The sequence below is a fragment of the Ochotona curzoniae genome, unplaced genomic scaffold (genome assembly GCF_017591425.1).
Source record: "Ochotona curzoniae isolate NIBS_2020 unplaced genomic scaffold, NIBS_Ocur_1.0 contig_1274, whole genome shotgun sequence".
Lineage (NCBI taxonomy): Eukaryota > Metazoa > Chordata > Mammalia > Lagomorpha > Ochotonidae > Ochotona > Ochotona curzoniae.
In genome coordinates, this window is record NW_024465023.1 from 28,009,862 (window position 1) to 28,035,295 (window position 25,434).

The window sequence follows — 25,434 nt, forward strand, 5'->3', positions numbered from 1 at the left end:
TACAGAGAATTTGAAAGTATACTGCTAAAAGTATGAACGTTTAGAAAACGTAATCTAAAAAAATTAGTAAGAAATAAGTAAACTTCATATTGGGATAAAAACCAAAAACATTTAAAACATACCATTTTTAAAAGGCAGTGTTCATTAAGCAAACTTCACATTTAAAAAATTTGAAATATAAAAATTTTAAAAGGTAATAAGCATTTAGTAAAACTTTCCATTTATAATATTAACATCTGAAAAGTAAAAGAGCCAATAAGTTAACTTTACATTTATACTAAGAAACATAAACATGAAAAATAAGTTTTAAAAAGTATTAAGTCAAATTCACATTATTAATAAGAAAAGTCCCCTTTTTACTAGAAGTATATAAAAAACTATCTTATGATATTAATGAAATTTTCTCATTGGGACCAAACTCGACTACAAAATACTGCTATAGAACAAGGTAAAGGATCTTAGCAAGGTAAAGCTCAAAAAATGCAAAAAAGCCTTTAACTTTTCTCTCTATTCTCTCACAACACAGCCATCAGATACTTTTTCCGGTTTTTTATTTTTTAAACTATTTTCTAAAGTGAAAAACAAGGAAGTATCGTAGTTATTGCTGGTCACAGATCCTGGAAGCAGTTCTTAAGTTGGAGGAGGCACTTGCTTGTCTTCAGCGGCTGCTTTTGTTCTTGACGTGGGTCAGCATGTGCGACTTCAGGTTGGTTGACTGGGTGAACTTCTTATTGCAAGCGTCGAAGGGGCACACGTACGGCTTGTCTCCGGTGTGGATTCGCACATGGGTGCGCAGGTTGAAATCGAGCGAGAAGCGTTTTCCGCAGCCTTCGAACGTGCACTGGAAGGGCTTCTCTCCGGTGTGAACCAGCTGATGGCGCTTCAGCTTTGAGTTCTCAACGAAAGCTTTGCCACATTCGGCACAGACGTGGATCCGCGGCCCGTGGGTGTGCAGGTGTTTTCTCACGGCGCAGTTGTTCACGAACATCTTATCACAGCCGGTATGGGGGCAGACGATCATTCTGGAACTGTCCTTGGGTTTCTTTGGCTTCTTTCTGGTAAACGCTGCAAGTTGCTTCGGATCGGACAGGTCGATGCCAGGCAGTCCTCCGGGGGGCAGCTTCTTCCCCGTCATGTACTCGGAATAATCAGGACTTGAGTTGCGACTCTGTGCGTCGGCCCCCGGTTGCGGTTCCTGGTCCTTCTTCTCGTTAGAGGTCCACATGGTGACGGAGAACTCACCTTCCAGCGTTCTGATGGGCACTTGCTTCTGCTCCCATTTCTTGTTGTTGTCAGCCAGGGCTTCGCTGCTGCTGCTGTTGCAGGTTTGCCGGCGACGGCGTCTTCGGCCGCGGCTGCCGGGCTTGCCGCCCTGCTCCAGGGACGCCCCAGAGGTCAGACTCTGAAGGACACACTCTTCGCTGTTCCCCGGGAAGCAGGTCGGGTCTCCAAAGTCACTGCTGGCCTGGAGGTTGTCTGTGTCATAATAGCCCACGACTTCCTCTTGCGTCTGCACGAAGATCATTTCCTGGTCGGGGTCGCCAGGGAACAGGCTGTCGCCGAGGAGCGGCTGCAGACCGATCAGGGGTGGGTGGTCGTGGCCCCCGTGGATCCAACTGCCGCTCGTGTCTTCCAACATGTCGAACAGTTCCAGCGGCACGGAGGTCAACGGAACAGAGTCCGGCGCGGCGGACTGTAACTCCACAATCTCCGTGGGAACGCAGGTGTCCGTGGGGATGCTGAAACTGTCCATTGAGGCCATGGCTCCCGGCAAGAAGCAGTCGGCCGAGCTGCAGGCCCGCGGCTGAAAAGTAGTGAAGAAACGCTGAACGCAAGCGCTGAGGAGAAAGCCGCACTCGACGGTGGCGGCGGCGGAGAGGGCGGTTGGTGCGGAAGACGCGGGTGCGTCTGGGAGTCCCCGGCGGCGTGGGTACGTGAATGACTCGCACGTGCGCACTTGGCGCGTGCGGTTTCAGCCACTCAGCGACGGGAAACAGCACGTGCCAAGGTCGCGCCCGCCCCTAGCGCGTGCCCCGTGCCCCGTGCCTTTACTCGGCGCATGCGCGGTGACCCCCCCCCCTCCCCCCCCCCCCCCCGCCGTTACTCGGCGCATGCGCTGATGCTCGAGCTAGCCCGCCAGCCGGCTTTATCCAGTTTTTGTTAGTCGAGTACCGATATAATTATCAAGCTCCTGACAGAATTTTTTTGTGTACTTCATTTCTTTCTACATTCTTGTCTCTGGTATCAGTGATATAAGTCTGTGGGGGATGAGGGGGACCTTATCGTTTGTAATATTAATCCGTCTTTTTTGTTGTCTTACGTTCACTAACACCGAGACACATTTATAGTCCAACCTTGAATAATATCCAGAATATTTGATTTTCACAGAGACAGACACAGAGAGACAGAGATAGAAACTACACTAGAGAGCCCGGCGCGATACTCCTTGCCTTGAATGCGCCGGGATCCCAAATAGTCGCCGGTTCTAATCCCGGCGGCCCCGCTTTCCCTGCTTGTGGCCCGGGAAAGCAGTCGAGGACGGCCCAAAGCTTTGGGACCCTGCACCCGCATGAGGGAGACCCTGAGGAAGCTCCGGGTTCCTGGCTTTGGTTTGGCTCAACTCCGGTCGTTGCGCTCACTTGGGGAGTGAATCATCAGTCGGAAGATCTTCCTCTCTGTCTCTCCTCCTCTCTATATATTCGCCTTTCCAATAAAAATAAATAAATCTTAAAAATAAAAAAAAAGAAAGAAAAAATCTTTGGGGAATAGTGCTGTGGCATAGTGAATAAAGTCACAGCCTGCAGTGCCAATATCTAACCAGGGTTCCAGTTTGACTCCTGGTTGTTCTACTTCAGATCCAACTTGCTGCTAATGTGCCTGGGGTGGCAACAGAGCATGGCTCTAGTGCTTGGGCCCCTGCCACCCACGTGGGAGATTCAGAAGAAACTTCTGGCTCCTGGCTTTCTACCAGCCCAATTCTAGCCATTTTAGCCATTTGGGAAATGAAGCAGTGGATGGAAGATCTTTGTCCCTCTCTCTGTAACCCTGTATTTCTAATACATAAAGATTTTTTTAAAAAAAGAGGAAACTATTATTCACTAATTGCTCCCTTTACAATTATTTGCCTGGGTTTTCCCCACCTCCTCTGAAGTTAATTTCAGCTATTTTTATTTTCTTACATTTATCCTGTTTTCTGAAAATTTCCGTAAAGTGGTGGACAAAGAATACTTATTATTTTAAAAATCACTTTCGTTCCCCAACATAACTGCTGATTCTATAGCTGCTTTTCCTTGGTTTAATATTTTTTTATTCTCCAAAGAACTTGGAATTTTTAAGAAAAGAAATTTATATTTTTATTAGGCAAATTTATAGAGGGCAGACAGAGACAAAGACCTTCTGTCTGCTGGCTCACTCCCCAAATGGCCACAGCAGCTGGAGCTGAACCCATACAGAGCCAGGAGCCAGGAGCTTCTTCAGGGTCTCCCACGTGGGTGCAGGGCCCTAAAGGCCTTGGGCTGTCCTTGACTGCTTTCGCACGCCACAGGCAGGGAGCTGGATGGGAAGTGCAACAGACAGGACACAAATCAGTGCTGTGATTCTAGTGCTTAGAGGTGGAGGATTAGCCAAATGACCCATCACACTGTCTCTAGAACTCTTGCATTTAAAATTTTTTTGTTTTACTTTTATGAAAGGCAGCTTTATATAGAGATGGAGACACAGAGAAAGGTCTTTTACCTACCATTTCACTACTCAAAAAGTCACTATTCAAAAGTCACAATGGCAGGTGCTGTGCCTGGCTGAAACCAGAAGTCCAAAATTTTATTTTTCCTACGAGTAGTAGGGGCCCAAGGCTTGAGCCTTCCTCTGCTGCTTTCCCAGGTGCATTAGCAGGAAAGTGGAGCAGAAGCAGAGCAGGTGGGCCTCAATGGGTGTTCAGATGGGATGCCAGTGTCACAGGTGGCAGCTGAAGTTGCTGTACCACAAAATGGGCCTCAAAACCCTTAAAAGTAATGGTTCAATGTATCTTTAAGGTATATTTTCTGTATTATCACAAATAATTGCCTCATCATTAATTCATTTTATAATTTTCACATTTCAGTTGAATGTTTAAGGGATTCATTTTCATTTGCAATTACGCAATAACTGCCTAAGGCAGTGACTTTCCCTTTAAGGAGAACTTAACATATTCCAGAAAAGTGACTTCATTTTCATTATTTTTGCCACAGCAATGTTTTTGAATGAAATTGATCAAAAATAACATGAAGGGGCCTGGAGCGATAGCATAGTGGTTTAAGTCCTGGCCTTGAATGCGCCGGGATTCCATATGGATACTGGTTCAAATCCTGGTGGCCCCGCTTCCCATCCAGCTCTCTGCTTGTGGCCTGGGAAAGCAGTTGAGGATGGCCCAAAGCTTTGGGACCCTGCACTCGCATGGGAGACCCGGAAGAGCACCTGGCTCCTGGCTTTGGATCGGTACAGTTCCAGCCATCACTTGGGGAATGAACATCGGATGGAAGATCTTCCTCTCTGTCTCTCCTCCTCTCTGTGTATCTGCCTTTCCAATAAAAATAAAATAAATCTAAAAAAAAAAAAAACCAGCAATCTACAATAAAGATATAAAAAAATAACATGAAGATAAATAAATTTAATGTGAATTTATTTAGGTTCTTGCTCTTGGGAGTTTATTGAGGTTCAATTTTTATGTTTCACTGGCACTTGATATGAAATTGATGATTTTGATCAGTACAAGATAAAACAAGAGGGCCAGAAGAGGGACATTTCCAGGGGAGAGCTGCCGAGAAGTGTGTGGGCAAAAAATCCTACCAAAGAACGCCAGACATGGTGAAGCAGCCCTTAATGTGGCCACACAGCAGCAAGTGGGCACAGCACCCTTAGCTCCTGCAGCTGAGGGCTGGAGCAGATGTGTCTTTCTGACCACAATGGAACTAAGCTGAAAATTAACAACTTAAAATATTCTAGAAAATATAAAGATACATGGATATTAAACAGTCTTAAATGAAGTTAGTCATAAAACAAGTAAAAAGGGAAATAAAAATATTTCTGCCTGTGAATCAAGATGACAAAAATCACACATCAAAACTTAGGCAATAGAGAAAAAGCGATGTTAAGAAAGTTTATAACGGATAGCTCGGTGGCTCAACATGCTAATTCTGTGCCTGCAAACTCAGAGATCTCATATATGTGCCAATTTGTATCCTGGATGCTCTACTCCCATTTCAGTTGTCTGCTTATAGTCTGGGAAAGCAGCAGAGGATGGTCCAAGGTCTTGGGCCCCTGTACCCACATGGGAGAATTGGAAGAAACTCCTGGTTTTGGATCAGCTCAGCTCTGCCTTTGTGGCCATTTGTGGAGTCAACAAGTGTATGGAAGATCCTTTTCTCTGTCTCTCTTTCTCTCTGTATATCTGCCATTCAAATAAAAATAAAAATAAATCTTAAAAACAGAACAAAAAGGTTTACAGCATTTAGTGCCTATATTAAGAAATTTAAAAAGTATCAGGTAAATCATCTATCAGTGTGCCTCAAGTACTCCCTAACAAAAACAAACCAAAACCCAAATGGTGAGGAAAGAAAAAATTAAAATTAGACAAGAAACAAAAGAAGAGATCAGAGCTGTTTTTTTAAAATAAGCAAAATTGAAACAACACTTGTCCAACCAGTCAAAAAAGAAAAAAAAATAACAAAACTAAAAAAAAACCAGGATGAAGGCCAAAATTAGTAAAATGGGATATTCCAACAGATACCACAAGAATCGTCAGCAGTTACTACAAACAACCATAAGCTAACAATGTAAATTCTTACTGTAATATCAAGAAGACATGGATAGATTTCTGGACATATAATATTTCAAAATTGAGTCATGAAGACAAAGAACACCTAAATAGACCAGTAACCAAGACAAAGATTAAATTAGTAATAAAGACTCTATCAACAAGAAAGCCCATTGCAGGATGGTTTCGCTGATGAATTCTATCAGACCTTTAAGGAACAACTAATTCTAATTGTTATCAAATTTTTCAAAGACAGTTGAAAGGGAGCCATTCCTCCCTAACTCCTTCTATGAGGCCACTTTAATTGCAAGAGCAGAAAACGACACAAAAAAGAACTATGCATCAGTATCCCAGATTAAAACAGATGCAGGGGTCAGCATGGTTGCTCCACAGATTAATCCTCTAATGTCAGCGCTACCATCCCACATGGGCACTGGTTCTAGTCCCAACTGTTCCACTTCTGATCCAGCTTCTGGCTAATGGCCTGGGAAAGTAGCAGAGAGTAGCTCCTATCCTTGGGTCCCCTTCCTTCACCCATGTGGGAGGCCTGGAGGAAGCTCCAGTTTCCTGGCTTCAGACTGGCTCGGTTCTGGCCACTGTGGCTATTTAGGGAATGAACCAATGGATGGAAACTCTTTTCTCTATCTCTCCTCTCTGTAAATCTGCCTTTTAATATAAACTCTTTTTCTAAAAGAATATAGTTTTAGAAATGAAGAGATGTAAAAATGCTCAAAAAGATATTAGCTAGTTGAATCCCACAAAACATGAGAAAGACCATTCCTCCAGAGCAAGTGGGATTTAGTCCTGGTATGAAGGGATAGTTGGACATGTACACACCAAGTTAACATAGAGCAGTGCAGCCGGGGTCGCGCGCCGGGTCTACGTGGACGCGTGGGGAAAGCAGGGGCGCAGGCGCAGGGCGGGGCGGGGCGGCGCACACTAGCTCACAGGTCCTGTTGGGTGGGCTGGGCTGGCGGCTCCTCCTTCCCCTTTGCTGCTTCTCTGGGCAGCCCTGGTGGTCCCGGTGAGACGGTGACCAGGCTGGCGGAGGAGGCGGGAGGTGATTGTAGCTAAGGCCTGTGGCCTCTGCCCCCACAGTGAGCTATACACGTGTGAGCTGGGGCAGCCCAAGGCCGTGGCCTTCCTCTGCGACCCCTGTGCTTACCCCTGGCTGAAGCTGCAGCTCACCCTTCTGGCCCACAATTCCACACCCAAAGCATGGCTCACCCCTGACTCCAGCCTCCAGTGCAACGGGCCCATGGTACTGAGAGCGCGGCGGGGCTGACCCTGGAGATGGCATGGGTAGAGCCCTCCTGGACCGCCCACTGCTGAAGAGGAGGCAGTAGGGGAAACAAAGAAAGTGGGATTCCGCGCTGAGGGGCTTCCTGGGCCGTTCCCCTCAGGCCCCGGGAGGCCGTGTGGGAGCGTGTGTACCCCGGCTCTGACCCTGACTCCCAGCAGGTGGCCTCCCGTGCAGAGGTGACTTGGAGTGGGCCCAGGCGGCCTTCACCCAGTGGAACCAAGAGGCGGCGGCTGCAGCCCCAGTCCACTCCTCCCTCAGGCTGGAGATTTCCCGCCCCATCCCCCAGGAACTGGAGGCTCCAGCAGCCACAAGGAGCTCGAGTCCTTGGCTAAGGGAGCCTGCTGTTCCCTCACTACACGGGGGACCCAGAAGCAAAGCCAGCTCCAGGACAGGAGTTCTGGAACCCACTAGGAAGGGCGGCCCGAGGAGCTGTGCCTGCCCCACCCAGGGTTCCCTGGACCCTTGGGCAGCTCAGGATCCCACCCCACGCACCGAGAAGGACGAGTGGGAGGCCATCCCCTGACCTTCCTTTTGGCGCTGCTCACCTTGGCCACACTGTGCACGCAGCTGCACTGGAACTTCCGCCAGGGAGAGCATCTACTGGAGGCCCGCCAGCTACTGATGCTCCCGCGCCGGCGCAAGCGCTCACGGCGGATATCCCTGCTCCCGCCCAAAACAGACAGTGGCCCGGATGGGGACAGCGCTGATTAACCTGCCCCAGCCCTGCCTCAGCCGCATCCAGGACTCCTCCCGCTGGGAGGCCGTGACCTCAGCCACGTGGATAGCACACGGCAGCGCCCCCTGGCGGCGGACTCAGCGCGGCCGAAACTGCTCTTCCTGGAGTGCTCCCTGCATTTTAAAAATTATTTTGTGATACAGCTCCATAGGCCTTGGGATTTCCCTTACCCCCACCCCCAAGTCACCTCCCCACACTGAGTTCTCCTATATTATTACTGTAGTAACAGTCATATGTCCATCATTGCAGGCATGGACAACAGCATCCTATTGTCAAGATATAGTAAACAGTTCCATTTCAAGTCCATCTTTAGTCTACAATTACAGATGCATACTGCATTGTATCTTCATATCTGGATATGACAGTCTCCATTACGCAGTTACCATACATCCTCTTAAACGAAAAACCACAATAAAAATTCAACAACAGGAAGAAAAACAGAAATTTACACCACGAAGTTCTCAAGTGGTTTTGATAGTTCAACTGTCCTGAACTGCTGTCGATCCCGCCACTCCAATTGCGATGAAATCTCTCCAGAATCCACTGGCTGCTATGGTCCACCTTAGAGTCTCCATCTGTCCAGATATTCACTGCCAATGGTTGGTTGGAGTATTTGATCAATTCGTTCTGCTCTCCGCCCTCTGTCATGAGTACTAGGCGTCTTCTGGAGGCTCCAATGTACTGTCATATCCTCCATGTGCATCTGGATATGCTGTCCACTGCTCCATCTGAGACTGGGGAGGCCCAGCTCTGACATGTGCACTGCACAGTCAGACCATGGAACCTGCAATTCTCTCCATGGTTGGGGTTCTGAGTCCAGCGGTTCAGTTGGTAGGGAATCACCAGAGAAACCTCATCTTGTGTGTGTTTGCCAATACAGGGTCCGGCACAATCTGTCACCCAAATCAGCCTCCGCACACACTGGTAGCTGCAACTGCTGAGTCAGCTGGCGCTGGCCCTGTATGCTATGCAAACCAATGGGTGTTACGGTTCAACCTGATCCTGCCCACCACATACTCGGCCTTCAGTGGGAGCTATCTGCAATAGTCGGAGCGACCCACAATAATCCCCACAGCCCCACCCCCCAGCTCCAGTGCTTGCTAGTATGTACAGCTGACTGGTACACTCTGTCCCATATCCCATTCGGCTCTCATACATGTCAATGGGCACTGAAGCCCAGTTCACCCCAACCAGGCCCACTATCCAGTCTACATTGGAATAGGTGGGTGCCACTTTCTGTCTAGCTATGCCTGCGCCTGAAAGAATTTGCCCCCTGTGCCAGCATCTGCCAGCTGATCCTGCGGCAATGCTCAACCAACCCACATCTACTCTGGCTTATGCATGTACCAGAGGGTACAGTCAGCCCAGCCTGGCTTTTCCCTGATCCAGCTCACACGTAGCCCATCAGATGTTGCGGCCTGTCCAGCCTGGTCTGGCCACATCCCAGTTCTCATGCTCACCAGTGGGAGTGTTAGCCTCCACAGAAACAAGCCCCTGGACCCATACCCACAACCACCTGGGTTTCACATGTACTGGTTGGGTGCTGTGGCCCAGTCTGGCACAGCCTGCCTTACCTAATCACTTGCCAGTGGATGCTGTAGCCTGGCCTGGCCCGGCACACCCTGAATTCCAGCTCACACTGGTGGGGGCTACAACCTAGCCCAGTCCTGCCAGCCCCAGGTCCGGCCCTAATGTGCGATGGCTGGTATTACGGACAGACCCATACTCCATTCTGGTCCTTGGATTCTCCAGTGGGTGATATCAACTGATCCAGCCTGGCCTGCCTTGCCCCAGACCTATGCCAAATGTATGCCAGTGGATACCTTATTTTGGCCTGGTCTGGGCTGCTCCCCATCTTGGTTCTTGCACTCACCTGCAGGGACTGTGTCCTGACAGAGGAGTTAGGCCAAGCTCCTCCATCTCTCTCAATGCCAGATTTTGCACCCTCTGGTGGGTCCATGAGCCAGCCCTACTTAGTTCACCTCCTGTCCTAGCAGGAACAATGGCCTTTCCTGACCAGCCCACACCCATTCCAGTTCTTATTGTTGGGTGCTATAGCCTAGCCAGCCTAGTCCACATGGCTCAGCAGGGGCAGAAACTTAGCCTAGCCCGTCCTACACCCACCCTGGGTCTCACGATCACCATTGGGTGCTGAAGTCTAACCCAGCCTGACACACCCCAGACCCAGTCCACACCCATGCCGAGGGACCCTGCAGCCATATCCAGACTAGACCACAACCAGGGTGTCCCCTTAGCTCCCCAACCAGGCCTGATCCCAGCCACAGATCTCACCTGTGCCAGTGGTTGCTCTGACCCAGCTTGGCATAGCCCCTCACCTGTCTTGGCCTTTGCCTTTGGATGCTGCAGCCTGGCCTGACCTGGCCTGCCCCCAGTCCCAACTTTCGCTGGTGGATGCTGCAACCTGGCCCTGCTCAGTCTGCTCCCATTCCTGGCTCATGTGAACCAGTAGGTATGATACCCTAGCCCAGTATGACCTGCACTCCAGCCTGGTATCTGCACTCACCAGTGGGCTAAGGTTTGCTTGGCCCTGCCTGGTCTGTCCCCTTCCAACCCACACACTTGCCAACGAATGGGGCTACTTGCCCAGTTTGCCCAACTCCTGGGTCTGGACCACATGCTCACCAGTGGGAGCTATTCCCCTTAGGGGAGTTTCCCATGTTCCCCCACTAGGCCCACTCCCAGGTTCAGATCTCACATATGCCAGCAGGTGCTTGGCCCTTACCCAGCATAGCCTGCCTCCACCTTGGCCTTGTTTGAGCCTCCTGAATTCCAGATTTGGACAGGCTCAAGTCTAGCTGTTTTGTAGCTATTTGGGAAGTAAACCAGCAAGTGGTAGATCTCTCTCTCTATCTCTCTCTCTGTATAACTTTTCCAAGTAAAAATAAATCTGCTTTTAAAAAGAGTCCCATATGATTATCTCAAAAGATGCAGAGAAATTATTTGGTAAGATACAACACCCTTTATGATAAAAAGAAACCTTAAGTAAGTTGGGTATACAAGGAACATTGATCAACACAATCAAGGCAATATACAATAAACTCACAGGTGGCATCGTACTGAATGGGGTAAAGTTGCAGCATATCCACTAGCACACAGATGTATACTTTCACCATTGCTATTTAGAATTGTTCTATGAGGTTTAGCCAGAGGCAGTAGATAAGAAACAAATCAAAGTGATTCAAGTTGGAAAAGAGGTAAATTGCCCCTGTTTGTAGATGACATGATTCCATATACAGGGGAAACAGAAGACTCCAGTAAGGGACTACTGGAACTCATATTATTGTTAAAGTTGCAGGGTATAAAATCAACACCAAAACAAAACAAAAAACAAACAAAAAAACATAGCTGGGTCCAGGAGCGATGACTCAGTGGCTAAATCCTCACCCTGCATGCTCTGAGATGCCATATGGGGGCTGGATCATGTCCTGGCTGCTCCACTTTCGATCAAGCTCCCTGCCTGTGATCTGGGAAAGCAGTAGAGGATGGTCTAAAGCCTTGGGATCCTGCACCCATGTGGGAGACCTGGAAGAGGCTCCTGGCTCCTGCCTTCAGACTGGCTCAGCTCTAGTCGTTGTGGTCATTTGGGGACTGAACTAGTGGATGGGAGATCTTGCTCTCTGTTTCTCCCTCTCTATGTAAATATGCCTTCCCAAGAAAAGTAGATAAATCTTAAAAAAAAAATAGCCTTTGTATACACAGGCAATACTATCACTGACAACTTGTAAGATCAGTCTCATTTACAACAGCTATTAAAAATTGAAATACCTTGAAATAAATTTAATACAGGAGGTGAAAGATTTCTACAATGAAAATTATAAAACATTAAAGAAAAAGAAAATACACACAATACACACACAATGGAATGTCAATACTACCAAAAGCAGCTTACATATTGTATTTGATCCCAATCAAAAGTCTAATGGCATTCTCTTGAGATCTATAAAAAATGATGTTTAAAATTCATATGGAAACACAAGAGATCCAGAATAGCTAAACTAGTCTTGAACAACAAAAACAGAGCTGAAGGCATCTGATGGTCAGACTTCAAGACATCGCCCGGTGGTTATAATCAAAACATCCTGGCATTGGCACAAACATAGACATGTAGGTCAATGGAACGGAATAGAAACCAGGGAATTAATCCGTATATCTAGAGCCAATTAATCTTCAACAAACAACCTGAAAACAATCCCTAGAGAAAGGACAGTCTCTTCAACAATTGGTCCTGGAAAAATTTGATCTGTGTGTGCTGAATATAAAACAAGACCCAATCGGTCCACCTTGTTAAAAAATCAACACAAAATGGATCCAGGATCCAAATCTATGGCTGTGCACCATCAAATTACTAGAGGCAAACCCTGGGGAATTCTGCAAGACACAAGCATGGGCAAAGACTTAGAAAAGAGCCCAGAGGGCCCTGTGTGACCGCTTTGTGGCTAAAGTTTTCGCCTTGAACGCGCCCCAGGATCCCATATGGGTGCCGGTTCTAATACTGATGGTTCTGCTTCCCATCCAGCTCCCTGCTTGTGGCCTGGGAAAGCAGTCAAGGACGGCCCAAAGCCTTGAGACCCTGCACCTGCATGGGAGACCTGGAAGAGATTCCTGGCTCCTGGCTTCGGGTCGGCCCAGTTCCGGCTGTTGCAGTCACTTGGGGAGTGAATCATCGGATGGAAGATCTTCCTCTCTGTCTCTCCTCTCTGTATATCTCTTTGCAATAAAAATAAATAAATCTTTTTAAAAAAAACCCAGAAAGTTCAACACAAAACATAATGTACTTATGCAAATACCTCAAGCTAAGAAGATTCTGCACTGCAAAGGAAATCATCAACAAAGTGAAGAAGCAACCAACACAATGAGAGAAAATATATGCAAATCATGTGACTGAAAGAGGATTAATATCCAGTATACGTAAAGAGCTCAAGGAACTCAAGATAACAACAAAACAAACAATCCACTTAAGAAATGGGCAAAGGACACTGATAAGCAACTTTCAAAAACTGAAGTTCAAAACCACAGACACATGAAAAAATGCTCCGGACCACTAGGCGTCAGGGAAATATAAACCACAAAGAAATTTCACCTCACTTCAGTTAGAATGGTCAACATTTAAAAATTTAAAAAACAATAAACACTAGCAAAGATGTGGGGAGATCTGGCACCTTAATCCACTGCTCGTGAGAACATAAAATAGCACAACCATTATGGAAGTATGTAAGGAGAGTTCACAGAGGTCTGAAAATTGATCCCATATGACTCACCCATTCCCTTCCTGGGAAATTACCCAAACAAAATAAAATCAGGCTTCTGAAAGAATTATCCACCTACCCAGGTTTCTATCAGCCGAACTCACAACAGCTAAGAATTATAGCCAACCCAGATGTTCATCAACAGATGACTAGATAAGAAAACGTAGTACACGCTACAGAATAATATTCAGCCACAAAGAAACAATAAAATCCTGTCTTTGAGGCAAAATGGATGTAACTGGAAACCATTAAGCTTAGTCATTTTAACAGTCTCGAAAAGAAAAACGCATTTTCCCTGCAATGCAGCAACCAATAGAGAATGCAATAAAATATAGAGTGATGCAAGGTCCTTTGGACTATGAACGTCATTTTCAGCCCATGTCTATCCCCAGTGAGACTGCGCTCTTCCTACTTTTTCCTTATTGAATATTATAATTGTCATATTAACCCTCTGAAATAAAATTAAAATAATGCCTCTGCAGAAAATCTATGGAGAGGGGAGGGAGAGAAGGGTACAGGAGGAAGGGAAGCAGGTTGTCTTGGAACTGTACCTATGGAATGCAAACATCCGTTCTCTTCATATTAATTAAAATATTTAAAAATCTAAATTCTCTATCTTCAAAACAATATGGGTTCAGGCTGATGGCTCAATGGCTAAATCCTCACCTTGCAAGTGCTGGGATCCCATGTGGGCGCTGGTTCTAGCTGCACCACTTCTCATCTTGCTCTCTGCCTGTGGCCTTGGAAAGCACCAGAAGATGGCCCAAGTGCTTGGGCCCCTGACCCCATGTGGGAGACCTGCAAGAAGCTCCCGGCTCCTGGCTTTGCATTGGCTCACCTCTGACAATTACAGTCATTTGGGGAGAGAACCAAATGATGGATCTTTCTCTCTGTCTCCTCCTCCCTCTGTAAATCTGTCTTTCCAATAAAAGTATGTTATTGGAATAACTTATTATTATTATAAATAATTCTTGCTATAAACATTTATCTCTATTTTTAGAGATTTACTTATTAAAGATTTCTTTTATTTTTTATCGGAAAGGCAGATGTACAGAGAGAAGGAGATACAGAGAGAAAGATCTTCTGTCTGCTGATTCACTCCCCAAATGGCCATGCCAGCCGGAACTGAGCCGACCCGAAGCCGGGAGCGCACAGCCTCCTCCGGGTCACCCACGCAGGTGCAGGATCCCAATGCTTCGGGCCATCCTCGACTGCTTTCCCAGGCCACAAGCAGTGAGCTGGATGGGAAGTGGAGCAGCTAGAATATGAACTGGTGCCCATATGAGATTCCGGGGGGATGCAAGGTGAGGATGTAAGCCACTAAGCTATTGTGCTGGGCCCAATTTTAAGATCTATTTTTAAGGTGAAACAGGAAGAAAAGATCTTCCATCCTCTGGTTCTCTCCTCAAATGAGTGCAAATGGCCAGAGCTGAGCTGATCCAAAGCCAGGAGCCAAGACCTTATTCTGCATCTTCCACATTGGTGCAGGGTCCCAAGGCTTTGGGCCATCCTCTACTACTTTCCCAGGCCACAGGCAGGGACCTGCATGGGAAGTGGTGCAGCCAGGACACAAACCAGCACCATATGTGATCCTGGCACTTGCCTGGGGAGTAATCCCCAGGGGAGCTAACTGAGTCCTTGCACTTGGCCCTGACTTATCTATTCATGCCTTACTAAATAAGACTTATCTATCCTGAATATTTACCTATGCAATGTTAAAAGATGGGTCTCTATAATACAGTTCTTTTTCTCCTTGTGCTTTTTCCATTTTCCTTTAGTGCTTTGATGGTTATTTGATACAGCAAGGTGTACCACTATTACATTTGGTTGATTCTTGTTCCCCCTTCCTTTGATGCACATTTCACATCTTTGAACGCAGTCGATATCCTTGGTAGCTTGTAGTTTCAACTTTTTAGCCATTTTTTGCTTCAGAAAAAAGTTTTCCTCTCTTTTTTTAATGTAAGCTTAAACAATTTGCATTTTTATCTGGGTTTAAACAAGAAACTGGATTTCAAATGAGTTTTGCTGGATTGCTTTTAAGGGAGTCTCATAAATTGAATTCATTAACCAAAAGATAACATGAGTATTATTTGTGATGTGAGCACTTTCATAAAACCACTAAACACAGAAATCAAAACAAAAAATCACATATACACATTTGAAAAAATGAAGTGTTACCTGCACAGAATATCCTTAGCTGCTGCACTGGTGATATAAGTTGCAAATGAGTGGTGAACAGATCAACAAATGCTCCAGGGTAAATAATGAAGAGAAAAATCCCAAAGCCATTAAATCGAACTTGTTCCCTAAGAAATCACATTAGAAAAGAGATTTCACTAATTGTACTGCATTTGTCAAATTTGTAATGTGTGCAAACTTAAAATTCTTCATTGTAAATAAACTTCTTACTTACAAAAGAAAAAGTTACCCTGGACAGTAAAAAAATTGGATTGACACTATATACACTCATAATTTCACAAACCACTGTTCAGAGCTGTTTACCTATGAAACTGGATATTGCAAAATAGGGCATTCTGAAATAGACTTGCAACTTCACAAAATTTTAAAACCGATATGCTCAGCAAATTGAAATTACTCACATATATATGTTTAAGAAGTCTATGAGAAACTAAATGAAAAATTTGTATGGTATACTATGAACTATTTTCAGAGTCATTGGTGAACATGAAATTCAAGTAAATTATCTTAATACCTACATTTGTCACAGCTTTTACAAACAATGGTGGTGATATATCTCAGTGTATTGCATTGAGCTAATATTAACATTTTAACAAGCATAATGTTCAGAATGCCATTACCATATTTATGTCCATCAGTCCATATTCTACAAATGAACAGTATATTTAGGATACAGCTACTTTTTGAAAAAGCAGCAGCTAAATACATTGAGTTGTCATTTAATACTAAAAATGTAAGTTAACTGTATAATTTATTATTGGTATCTGAGATTTTACAAAAGATTATCCAAATCATCTCACATACTGTGAATTACTAAGCTAGTATTGATGATGCTTGTATATATAAAACTAAAGGCTGCAAAACTAAAAGTGTGGAGGCAAAGATGAAAATCATTAAGATACTACCACTCACACCTGTGCAACTGTAGATCACCTGTCAAAACGACAGTTCATTTAGGCTTGACAGGCCCTTGTTCATAAGCCAAAGACATAATAAGAAGTGATTAGATTTTATTTAATATGGTTGCTCTTTTTTTATATAAACAGTTTTCTTTTTTAAGATTTATTTATTTTTATTGAAAAAGTAGATTTGCAGAGAAAAGGAGAGACAGAAAGATCTTTCACGTACTGGTTCAATCCCCAAGTGGCTGCAAAGGACTAAGCTGAGTCAATCCAAAGCCAGGAGCTAGGAGCCTCCTCTAGGTCTCCTGTGCGGCTGCAGGGTCCCAAGTTTTTGGGCCAACCTCTACTGCTCTCCCAAGCCATAAGCAGGAAGCTGGATGAGAAATGGAGCAGCCGGGACATGAACCGGTGCTCATATGGGATCCTGGTACATGTAAGGCAAGGATTTAGCCACTGAGCCATTGCACCAGGTCCTAATACAGTGGTTCTGAACCATACATTCTTCCCATCATAATTTTAAGTGTAGAATGCCTTAAGCAAATCAGATATAATTATGCCGATGCACTGAATTTGCGGGTCTCATCTAGCACTTGGGTTCCTAGATCACCTTTGCTACTTGTTAATCCCAGAGCTTTCTATTTTTCTTGCTATAACTAGCACAGGATATGAGCAGAAGCAGGAAATTCTTTCAACTGCTAAGCCGAAGAAAGGACTAAGAGGGGTAGGCTTGCAGAGCAATAATTATCATTTCAACCCAAGGATGAATAGGAAAATTCGTTTTCAGGATTGGATAGAAAACCTTGAAGCACTATGAGGGTACGACATGCTGGTAAAAGGCAAAGGAAAGGATGGGCTGCAGCACACATACTCAACATGGTTAACTGAACATATGCTTTAACATACTTTCACTGTAAAAGCTACCGCAAGTAAAAAATTATGCATATACACTGGGCAATATCCACACAGAGAAAATAATGCAGTATCAAATTAAGCAGATTATAGTAATAAATCCTCCTAAATGAAAAGCTTTGCAAATTTCAGAATGAATATTATTACCTAATAGCTGCTATCCCATGTCCAATTTCATGTACAACACCACTAATGAGGACTGCAGCGAAGAAATAAGTCAGTTGATTGACTGGCAAATTTATGCCAGGAACCTGTTGAAAGACACAATATGGCAGTAATTAACATTGGTGGGGGTAAAAGGAATCCCAACTTGCACACCAAGGGACATGATTTTTATTCTATGTTATGGCTTAAACCTCCAAATGAATGTTCTGTAAACTAAAAGTAATATAACCATCCAAGTTTACTTCTTTATCATAATAAAAAGCAAGTTCTAACTAAAATGAGTTCTTCAAATCAGGTAGTTTTTCCGGAATAAGCGCAGCATCAATGCATAAGGAGCATCCTGAAGTCTTCATCGTGGGAAAGGCTGAACAAGCCTAGGAAAGTGCTAACCCATGCAAGGTGACAGCGAAGCAGACAGTAAATGATCCACCAACTCACCCTTAGGGACACGATATTCAATTTGGAAATTCTTGTTCAAATTGCAATTTTTCTGCATTGTTACTGCAAGGTTCCAAGAACTTGTATTTTTAAAAAAGATTTATTTATTTATATTGGAAAGTCAGATATACAGAGAGGAGGAGAGACAGAAAGGAAGATCTGCTATCCGATGATTCACTCCCCAAGTGACACAACGGCCAGTGCTGTGCTGATCTGAAGCCAGGAGCCAGGAACCTCCTCCAGGTCTCCCACAGGGGTGCAGCGTCTCAAGGCTTTGGGCCATCCTCCACTGCTATCCCAGGCCACAAGCAGGGAGTTGGATGGGAAGTGGAGCTGCCTGGATTTGAACCAGTACCCATATGGGATCCCAGCGTGTTCAGGATTAGGACTTTAACCACTAGGCCATGGCGCCGGGCCCAGAATTTATGTTAAATAAGTACTCCACCACCCTCTCCCCAAAGCAATGCATTTCCTCTTTTTTTTTTTAAATTTATTTTTTTATTGGATAGTCAGATAGAGAGGAAGATCTTCTGCCTATTGATTCACTCCTCAAGCAGCCACAAACAGCCTGAGCTGAGCTAATCTGAAGCCAGGAGCCAGGAGCCTCTTCTGGGTCTCTCACATGCATAGAGGGTCCCAAGGCTTTGGGCCATCCTCTGCTGCTTTCCCAGGCCACAAGCAGGGAGTTGGACAGAAAGTGGAGTAGCTGGGATATGAACTGGCACCCGTTTGGGATCCCGGCGTACGCAAGGCAAAGATTTAGTCACTGCACAGGGGTCTACTTATTTTACTTTTATCACACAGAGATCTATCTTCCACGGGTTCGCTTCCTGATGCCCACTACAGCCAGGTCTGGGCCATTCTGAAGGTAGGAGCCAGGAACTCCATCCTCGTCTCCTACACACGCGAAAGGAACTCAAGCAGTAAATTCACCCTTTGCTGTTTCTCAGTGCATACACTGGCAGGCAGCTGGATCCAAAGCAGAGATAAGATTCAAACCCTAGGTACTCTAACAGGGAATGTGGGTGTCCCAAGCGGTGGTTTAACCTGCTTTAGCACAACACCTGACACAGTATTTTCTGATTCCTTATGATCTGGAACAGCCACATTATATGCAATGGAATGATCTGTTGAGCATTTAATTGTCTTCAAAATTCCTGCTCTTATAAATAAGGTGGATACAAATACAAAAGCGCAAATACTTGGGGGCCTATTACTGTGTCTGAGCTCCTGGTACTATCACCAACCAGCTAGACAACCTTGAGGAAGTTATTATTTCTGCAAAGCTTGAGTTTCTTCTTCAGTAAACCATAAATAACAACATCTGTATATAGAGTAATTCTCAGGCAAATTCAGCTGATTTTTGTTCAGTGCTTAACATTATGCTTCACAGTCAGGTAACATATTACAATGTATAATTTAAAGGATTTGGAGACCTTTAATTAAGCTGCTCTTCAAAAACGGATTCTTCCATAATCACACAATCTCATTTTATTTGAAATTCAGTTAGTGGGTTTTTTTTTTTGGTTCCTATGGAAGCTGAACTTTTCCTCGATGTTTGGCCACTGTTCTTTTGGGGGCTGCCTATTCATGACTTTCCCCCCCCCCCCAAGGCGTATATCTTTGTCTTACTGATCTGTTAAGACCACTTCAAATATTAGTACTGAGCCTTTGTAATACATGCCACAAATATAGTCACAGATTTGTTGGCTTTTTAACTTTATTTTGCTGTTACTTTTTGCTATTTAAAATATTTAGGCAGCCTTATTCGTTGCTCACACCACGCGTGGACTCCTAAATCAATCAGGGACTCAGGGTGAGCCATTACCATAGTTCCTGGCCCAAAGGAATGTACTGCTATGCTGGAGGATGCTGACGAGCAGGCAAAGCATGCCTGCGTGGAGGTACGAGACGTATGGAGAATTTTGTACCTTACTTTCAGTTTCGCCAAGAACCTAGAACTGATCTTAAAAACCAACATCTTTAAAGAATCCAAAATACAGACGTCACTGTTATATTCATAAAAATTCCATGGTTTCTGACAGCTTTATTTTTTCCGTCATTTTCTGTTCACAGTCTTTTTTCTTCTACTAAGTTATTTTATATTTTAGAGTTCATTCTTTTTTTTTTTAGAAAAAATTATTTTTCTTAATTAGAAAGGAAGACTTACAAAGAGAACGAGGGACACAGAGAGAAATATCATCTATCCAACCAAATGACCACAATGGCCAGAGCTGAGCTGAAGCTGGAGACAAGAGTCATGTGGGTGCAGGGTCCCAAGGCTTTGGGTCATCCTCTGCTGTTTTCCCAGGCCACAAGCAGGGAGCTGGATGGAAAGTGGAACAACAGGGAGACGGACTGGCACCCATATGGGATCCCAGCACTTGCAGCTAGATGATTAGCCAGTTCAGCCATTGTGGTGCCCCCCAAATATTTATTTTTAATTTACTTGTAATTCATTTTTGTATACAATAGTAATTTCCACTTTTTAAACCACCTTTGGTAACCGAAGAGCAGATTCAAATAAAGCTGCTTGAATTATTTTCTGAGTTTCATTAATTCCAATGTTTAAACTAGTTTTTATAACCATCATCTTTACTTATCTTTTTAAATTTATTTATTTATTGTAAATTTTGTATTATTTTATGACACAGTTTCATAGGCTCTGGGATTCTCCCAGCTCCTCCCCAAGCCTTCCCCCCATACAGAATTCCTCCATATTGTTACAGTAGTACAGATCATATCCTGTCATGATTCCTTCATTGCGGGTATGGACCATGCAGAGAGTCCAGCATCCCATTGTCCAGATAAATTTAACAGTTTCATTGGGAGACTATCCTTGGTCTAAAAGTAGAGCTGGTGGAATATCATCTCCTTCAATGAGATGTCACTACACATTTTCAACAACAGGAAGAAACATTGAAATTAAGCACATCATGAAGCCAATCAACATGGTATTGAGTGACCAACATGTTAGAAAATCCTAGTTCTTAACCACATCCTGTAACTACTTCCTTGGCATCTCAATTTTAGTATATATACAACCAGCTGCTATAAACCCTTTTTTTCTTCCAAGCTAACATGTTTTTGAGTTTAACCTAAATCAGAGTGGCACAGGAACAGTGGAAGCATCAACATTAACATCCATCATATATACAACCGCTGAGTACAAACTTAATATCAAAGTTTCTATACTGTTACTTCTTGTTTAGCATTAACAGTCATAAATTGATAAAGTTTTTTGGGGGAAGAAAATTAAGTCACAATTTAAACTTTGCTGTATAGAGTGATTAAGCATGGTTTTACAGAACTTTGCATTTTAACAATTGAAGAATAGAAAAGTTTTAGGCAGGTGAACAGGGAAATCCCCAACAACCCAGTGAGTGAGGAAGAATTTAACTCTACATCTTACCTAGTAAAGTCTGTACCGGCCAGCTTGGCCAGTAGTATGGACACGGCGAGGGTCAGGGAATCAGACACCGACAGGAGACCAGTAGTGGTGGAAGAGGTCTCTCTCAGCCTCCCTTTATTTAGCCATATATACCTTTACCCCAAGCCTCTAGCAGCACAATCGGATGCTAATGAGTCTGACAGACCAGGTGCCACTAGCCTCCAAGCCATTTCCTGCAGGAGCCAAGCTTAACAAATGCTAATCAACTCCTCAGCCCACAACAGTATGGCCTTCTTTGTTTTAAAGCAGACTTGTCTGCGCCTGTCTTAGGTTGTGGACTCTAGGTTACCAGCCTTACCCGTCATTGGGAATCTCCGTAGCATGACGGAGCCCCTGTCTTAGGTTGGTCAGTGCCCGGTCCATCTTACCCGTCACTGGCTGCCATCCAACGCGTTGTCTGCTGCAGCTGCACAAACCATACTTGGGGAGGTTGGTTACCCTGTTCCATGGCTAGGAGTGATTTACCTCAGTAGCAACGAGCAGGCAGCAATTCTTGGGCTTGGGAAAACAAAGCACTACACAGATGAAACATACATAGAGGCATAATGGGAGACAAGAAGCCCTGACCATAGAAACATCTTAGTTCGGTAGCAATGCACAGACAGCAATTCCCGGGCCTGGAGAAACATTTTGCACTACAGGGGTTACACACAAAGAGGCATATGATGGAATACAGGAGGTCAAACCAAATCTCACAGCATCTGCTGTTCTATGCCAACAAATCAACCCACAATTACAGCGTAAGCGTGCCCACCCCTCATGTTCATAGTAAAGTCCTGTTGTTCCATAACACTGGCAGTCAGATCTACGACCTCGATCACTGTCACCACGATAGCTGCTGGTGGCGGCTGCTGATGTACTGGCTACGATGGTTGCCGTTATGCCAAAGTCTCTTTTGAGCTTATCAGGCCAACAGAGGCCTCTCCGTCAGTCCCAACAGGCACAGGCAGGATTCAGGGCGGCTGCAGGATAACAGCAGAATCACAATAGCCATTCTAGCATGCTGTCAGGGTGCACTGGAACTCGGTGTCATTCACTTTAGAGGCCTTTTTTGTCCCCTCGATCTTCCGATTCAAATGCCATCATCTTGGCTAGTACTCGAGCTTTCACAAGACTCAGCAGCAGGAACTTGCCGGACAAGCCTCTCAGGAATCCACCTTGGACCATTTTCGTTTTCTGGGAAAACACAAACTGAACCTCGCCCCCATATGAGGACAGGATCTGGGCCTTGCCACTGCCCAGTCAAGGGACCCTTCCACATCAAATAACCCTTTTCTCCTTATGGGATGGATTCCAATGACGATCTGCAGCAGACCGTCCTTCAGCATCCAAAGTTAGGAAATTTAAGATAAATAATACAAGGTTCAAATGATCTCGGGGAGTACTATACTCCCCCTTTTTAGTTTTAGTAAGATAATCCTTGATAGTACGGTTGGCACGTTCTATAATACCTTGTCCTTGAGGATATTAAGCAAGGAAGGCTTTAGGTCTGAAATACCAGGTTGTTTACTCTTATGGGGACAGTATAGAGTGAAAACTGTCAAATAATAGCTTTATATCAAAGTAAATGAGTTTGTAGCAAAGTTTTAAAAATCATTTAGATACTTTCACAGTCCTATCAGAAAGCTCTGGGAGTATCTGTAGAATTCAGAGCTCAAGGCAACCTGCATTTACTATTGATATGCAAATTATGTGTCCTGGGTTTGCAGCTAAGGATCCAGATAGCTGATGAGACAGAAGTGTAAATTTACCTGCTTTTTAAAATGTTTCCTACAGGAAGTTTAAACTTAATTCACAAAAATCTAGAACATTTTCTGACTAATAAGGAGACAGTAACACATTATTACAATTTTAAACAACTTATACAGAAGACAAACTTAAGACACACATGTGCGCGCGCACACACACAGACACAGACACACACACACTTTTAGAGACTTAAAAAAAATTGTTCTCAATTAAACTTAGTAGTAGTAGTGTTCACCAGAAACTAGTAGCTGAAAAACCATCAAGTAAATAGCTTTGAACCACGACTTTGAGAGAGAAAAGTCATATTTAAGAAATTCTTTTATCATAATAAGAATGCGAATTTTAGTCTTTTCAGTAAAACAGCTATGCTAAGGATACATAGTGAATAACCAGATACAACTGCAGAGCTAAACCATTAAAAGTGTGTAAACTAAAATTTAAACCTTCACAATTCCATAGGTGTGTACATTATGACACGACAAAATTTTACTCCATTTAGCAATAATCTTAATCCAATCAGCCTGATTAACTGTCTCCACAAAACAGGAGATAAATCCGTTGGCATTCCTGAGGCTTTATACGAATACCAAGGGACCTAGAATTGGAAACTTGAATTCTTGGATGCCTTTTTAAGGATGGCTAAGAATATCTAAAAGAAGGTTTTTGTTGTTGTTAGTCTAACGCATTATAGATTAGACTCCAATATTGACATGGAATCATCACTCAAATACCTTTAAAACAAATACAAAACCTTTACCAATTTAAAGCAGTGAGAAATTTGATAACCAGGCAAAAACACAAGACTTATTTAAAACTATAAAAATCTATGTATACAATACCAGATTAATCTAACTTATACCTTGAAATAATTTAACAATGCGTTAGAGTTTACTTCTAAAACAAATTATTTGCAATAAAATTTCACATTTTTGAAAATATCACAAATGAAACTTAAGAGATTTGCCTTGCATTACTTGTATTTCTTAGAATTCTAAAACCCCAAAAGTTGCCATGGGCCATGGATATGCAGATGAAGCTAGCTTGCCAAACATTTATCACAACAAAAGACCTACCAAAGTACAATTTGCAAGACTACAGGACAAGTTCTGTAAAAGTCTTTTTTCTTGACTTTACCTTATTTCCTGATCATATTATAAAGATATTTAAAAGGTGGACAACCAGGCAACAGAAAACTTAGAGTCAGGTATTGGAGGTCTGGATGAATCAAAAAGCAGCCAGCAAAAGCATTCAGCCAAACTTCCAATGGGCGGGGGATCCTTGGAAGACTCACTTCCATCCTCTACTCCTTCCTCGTCCTCAGAAGAGAACTCTGAATCTACTTCGCACAATTGCTCTAGACTTTGTCTGTTCTGCGGTTTCTTTTCCTTATTTGCCCTGGTTTGGAATTTCTTCTGTCTACTTATTCTGGTTCGATGTTCCTTCTGTCTACTATTCCTGGCTTGCAGCTCCTTCTTTGTTAGCCTGGTTTGGAGTTCCTTCTGTCTACTTACTCTGGTTTGCGGCTCCCTCCCCCTTCTTACAGATAATTTTTGAAGGAAGGGATGCACCACCACTTGATGGGATGACAAAGCAATATTTACCAAGTGCCAGAGGAAAAAGGTGGCTACAAGGAGAGCAAACCATGGGGATACGTCGCAGATAGTTTCAACGAACTTCTGCGAGGCCTTAAGCTTACTGTCGGTGCCTTGTGAGTGGAGCAGATCTCGGACTCCCTTAATTACCTGCATTTTAGTGAATTATTGCTCCCTGATAAATTTACTTATGCCCCTGCGAAAATTTTTAAACCTGCCTCTACATTTCCGGGGTCCCTCAGATTGTCCCTCGTGCCCCAAAACGGGGAGAAGGTCTGGGGATTAAATCAATTATGCCCCTCCAAAGTTAAATCCTAAACTTGCCTCTGCATTTCCGGGGTCCCTCAGATTGTCCCTCGTGCCCCTAAACGGGGAGAAGGTCTGGGGATTAAATCAATTATGCCCCTCCAAAGTTCCAGGGGTCCCTCAGATTGTCCCTCGTGCCCTAGCGCAGGGAGAGGGTCTGGGGATTAAACCAATAATGCCCCTCCAAAGTTCCAGGGGTCCCTCAGATTGTCCCTCGTGCCCTAGCGCAGGGAGAGGGTCTGGGGATTAAATCAATAATGCCCCTGCAAAATTCTTAAATTCTAAACTTACCTTCGCAGGTCCAGGGGTCCCTCAGATGTTCGTGCCGTGCCGTGCCGTGCTGTGCCGTGCCGTGCCCCACGTTAGGCGCCACCTGTACCGGCCAGCTTGGCCAGTAGCGTGGACACGGTAAGGCTCAGGGAATCAGACACCGACAGGAGACCAGTAGTGGTGGAAGAGGTCTCTCTCAGCCTCCCTTTATTCAGCCATATATACCTTTACCCCAAGCCTCTAGCAGCACAATCGGATGCTAATGAGTCTGACAGACAAGGCGCCACTAGCCTCCAAGCCATTTCCTGCAGGAGCCAAGCTTAACAAATGCTAATCAACTCCTCAGCCCACAACAA

General features: G+C 44.3%; 2 protein-coding genes across 2 annotated transcripts in view; both read right to left on the reverse strand.

The window, feature by feature from the left end:
* MBTPS2 (membrane bound transcription factor peptidase, site 2) overlaps positions 1-25,434 on the reverse strand; it is a 56,633-nt gene that overhangs the window by 22,004 nt on the left and 9,195 nt on the right. The window contains exons 4-5 of the mRNA XM_041000328.1: positions 17,255-17,358; positions 15,276-15,403 (exon numbers count right to left, since the gene is read on the reverse strand). Of these exons, the coding sequence (XP_040856262.1) occupies positions 15,276-15,403; positions 17,255-17,358 (232 nt within the window). The remainder of the gene's footprint in view (positions 1-15,275; positions 15,404-17,254; positions 17,359-25,434) is intronic.
* On the reverse strand, positions 356-1,795 carry YY2 (YY2 transcription factor). The gene has a single exon (XM_041000343.1). It carries the CDS (start codon positions 1,760-1,762, stop codon positions 659-661), a length of 1,104 nt encoding a protein of 367 aa, XP_040856277.1. The 5' UTR covers positions 1,763-1,795; the 3' UTR covers positions 356-658.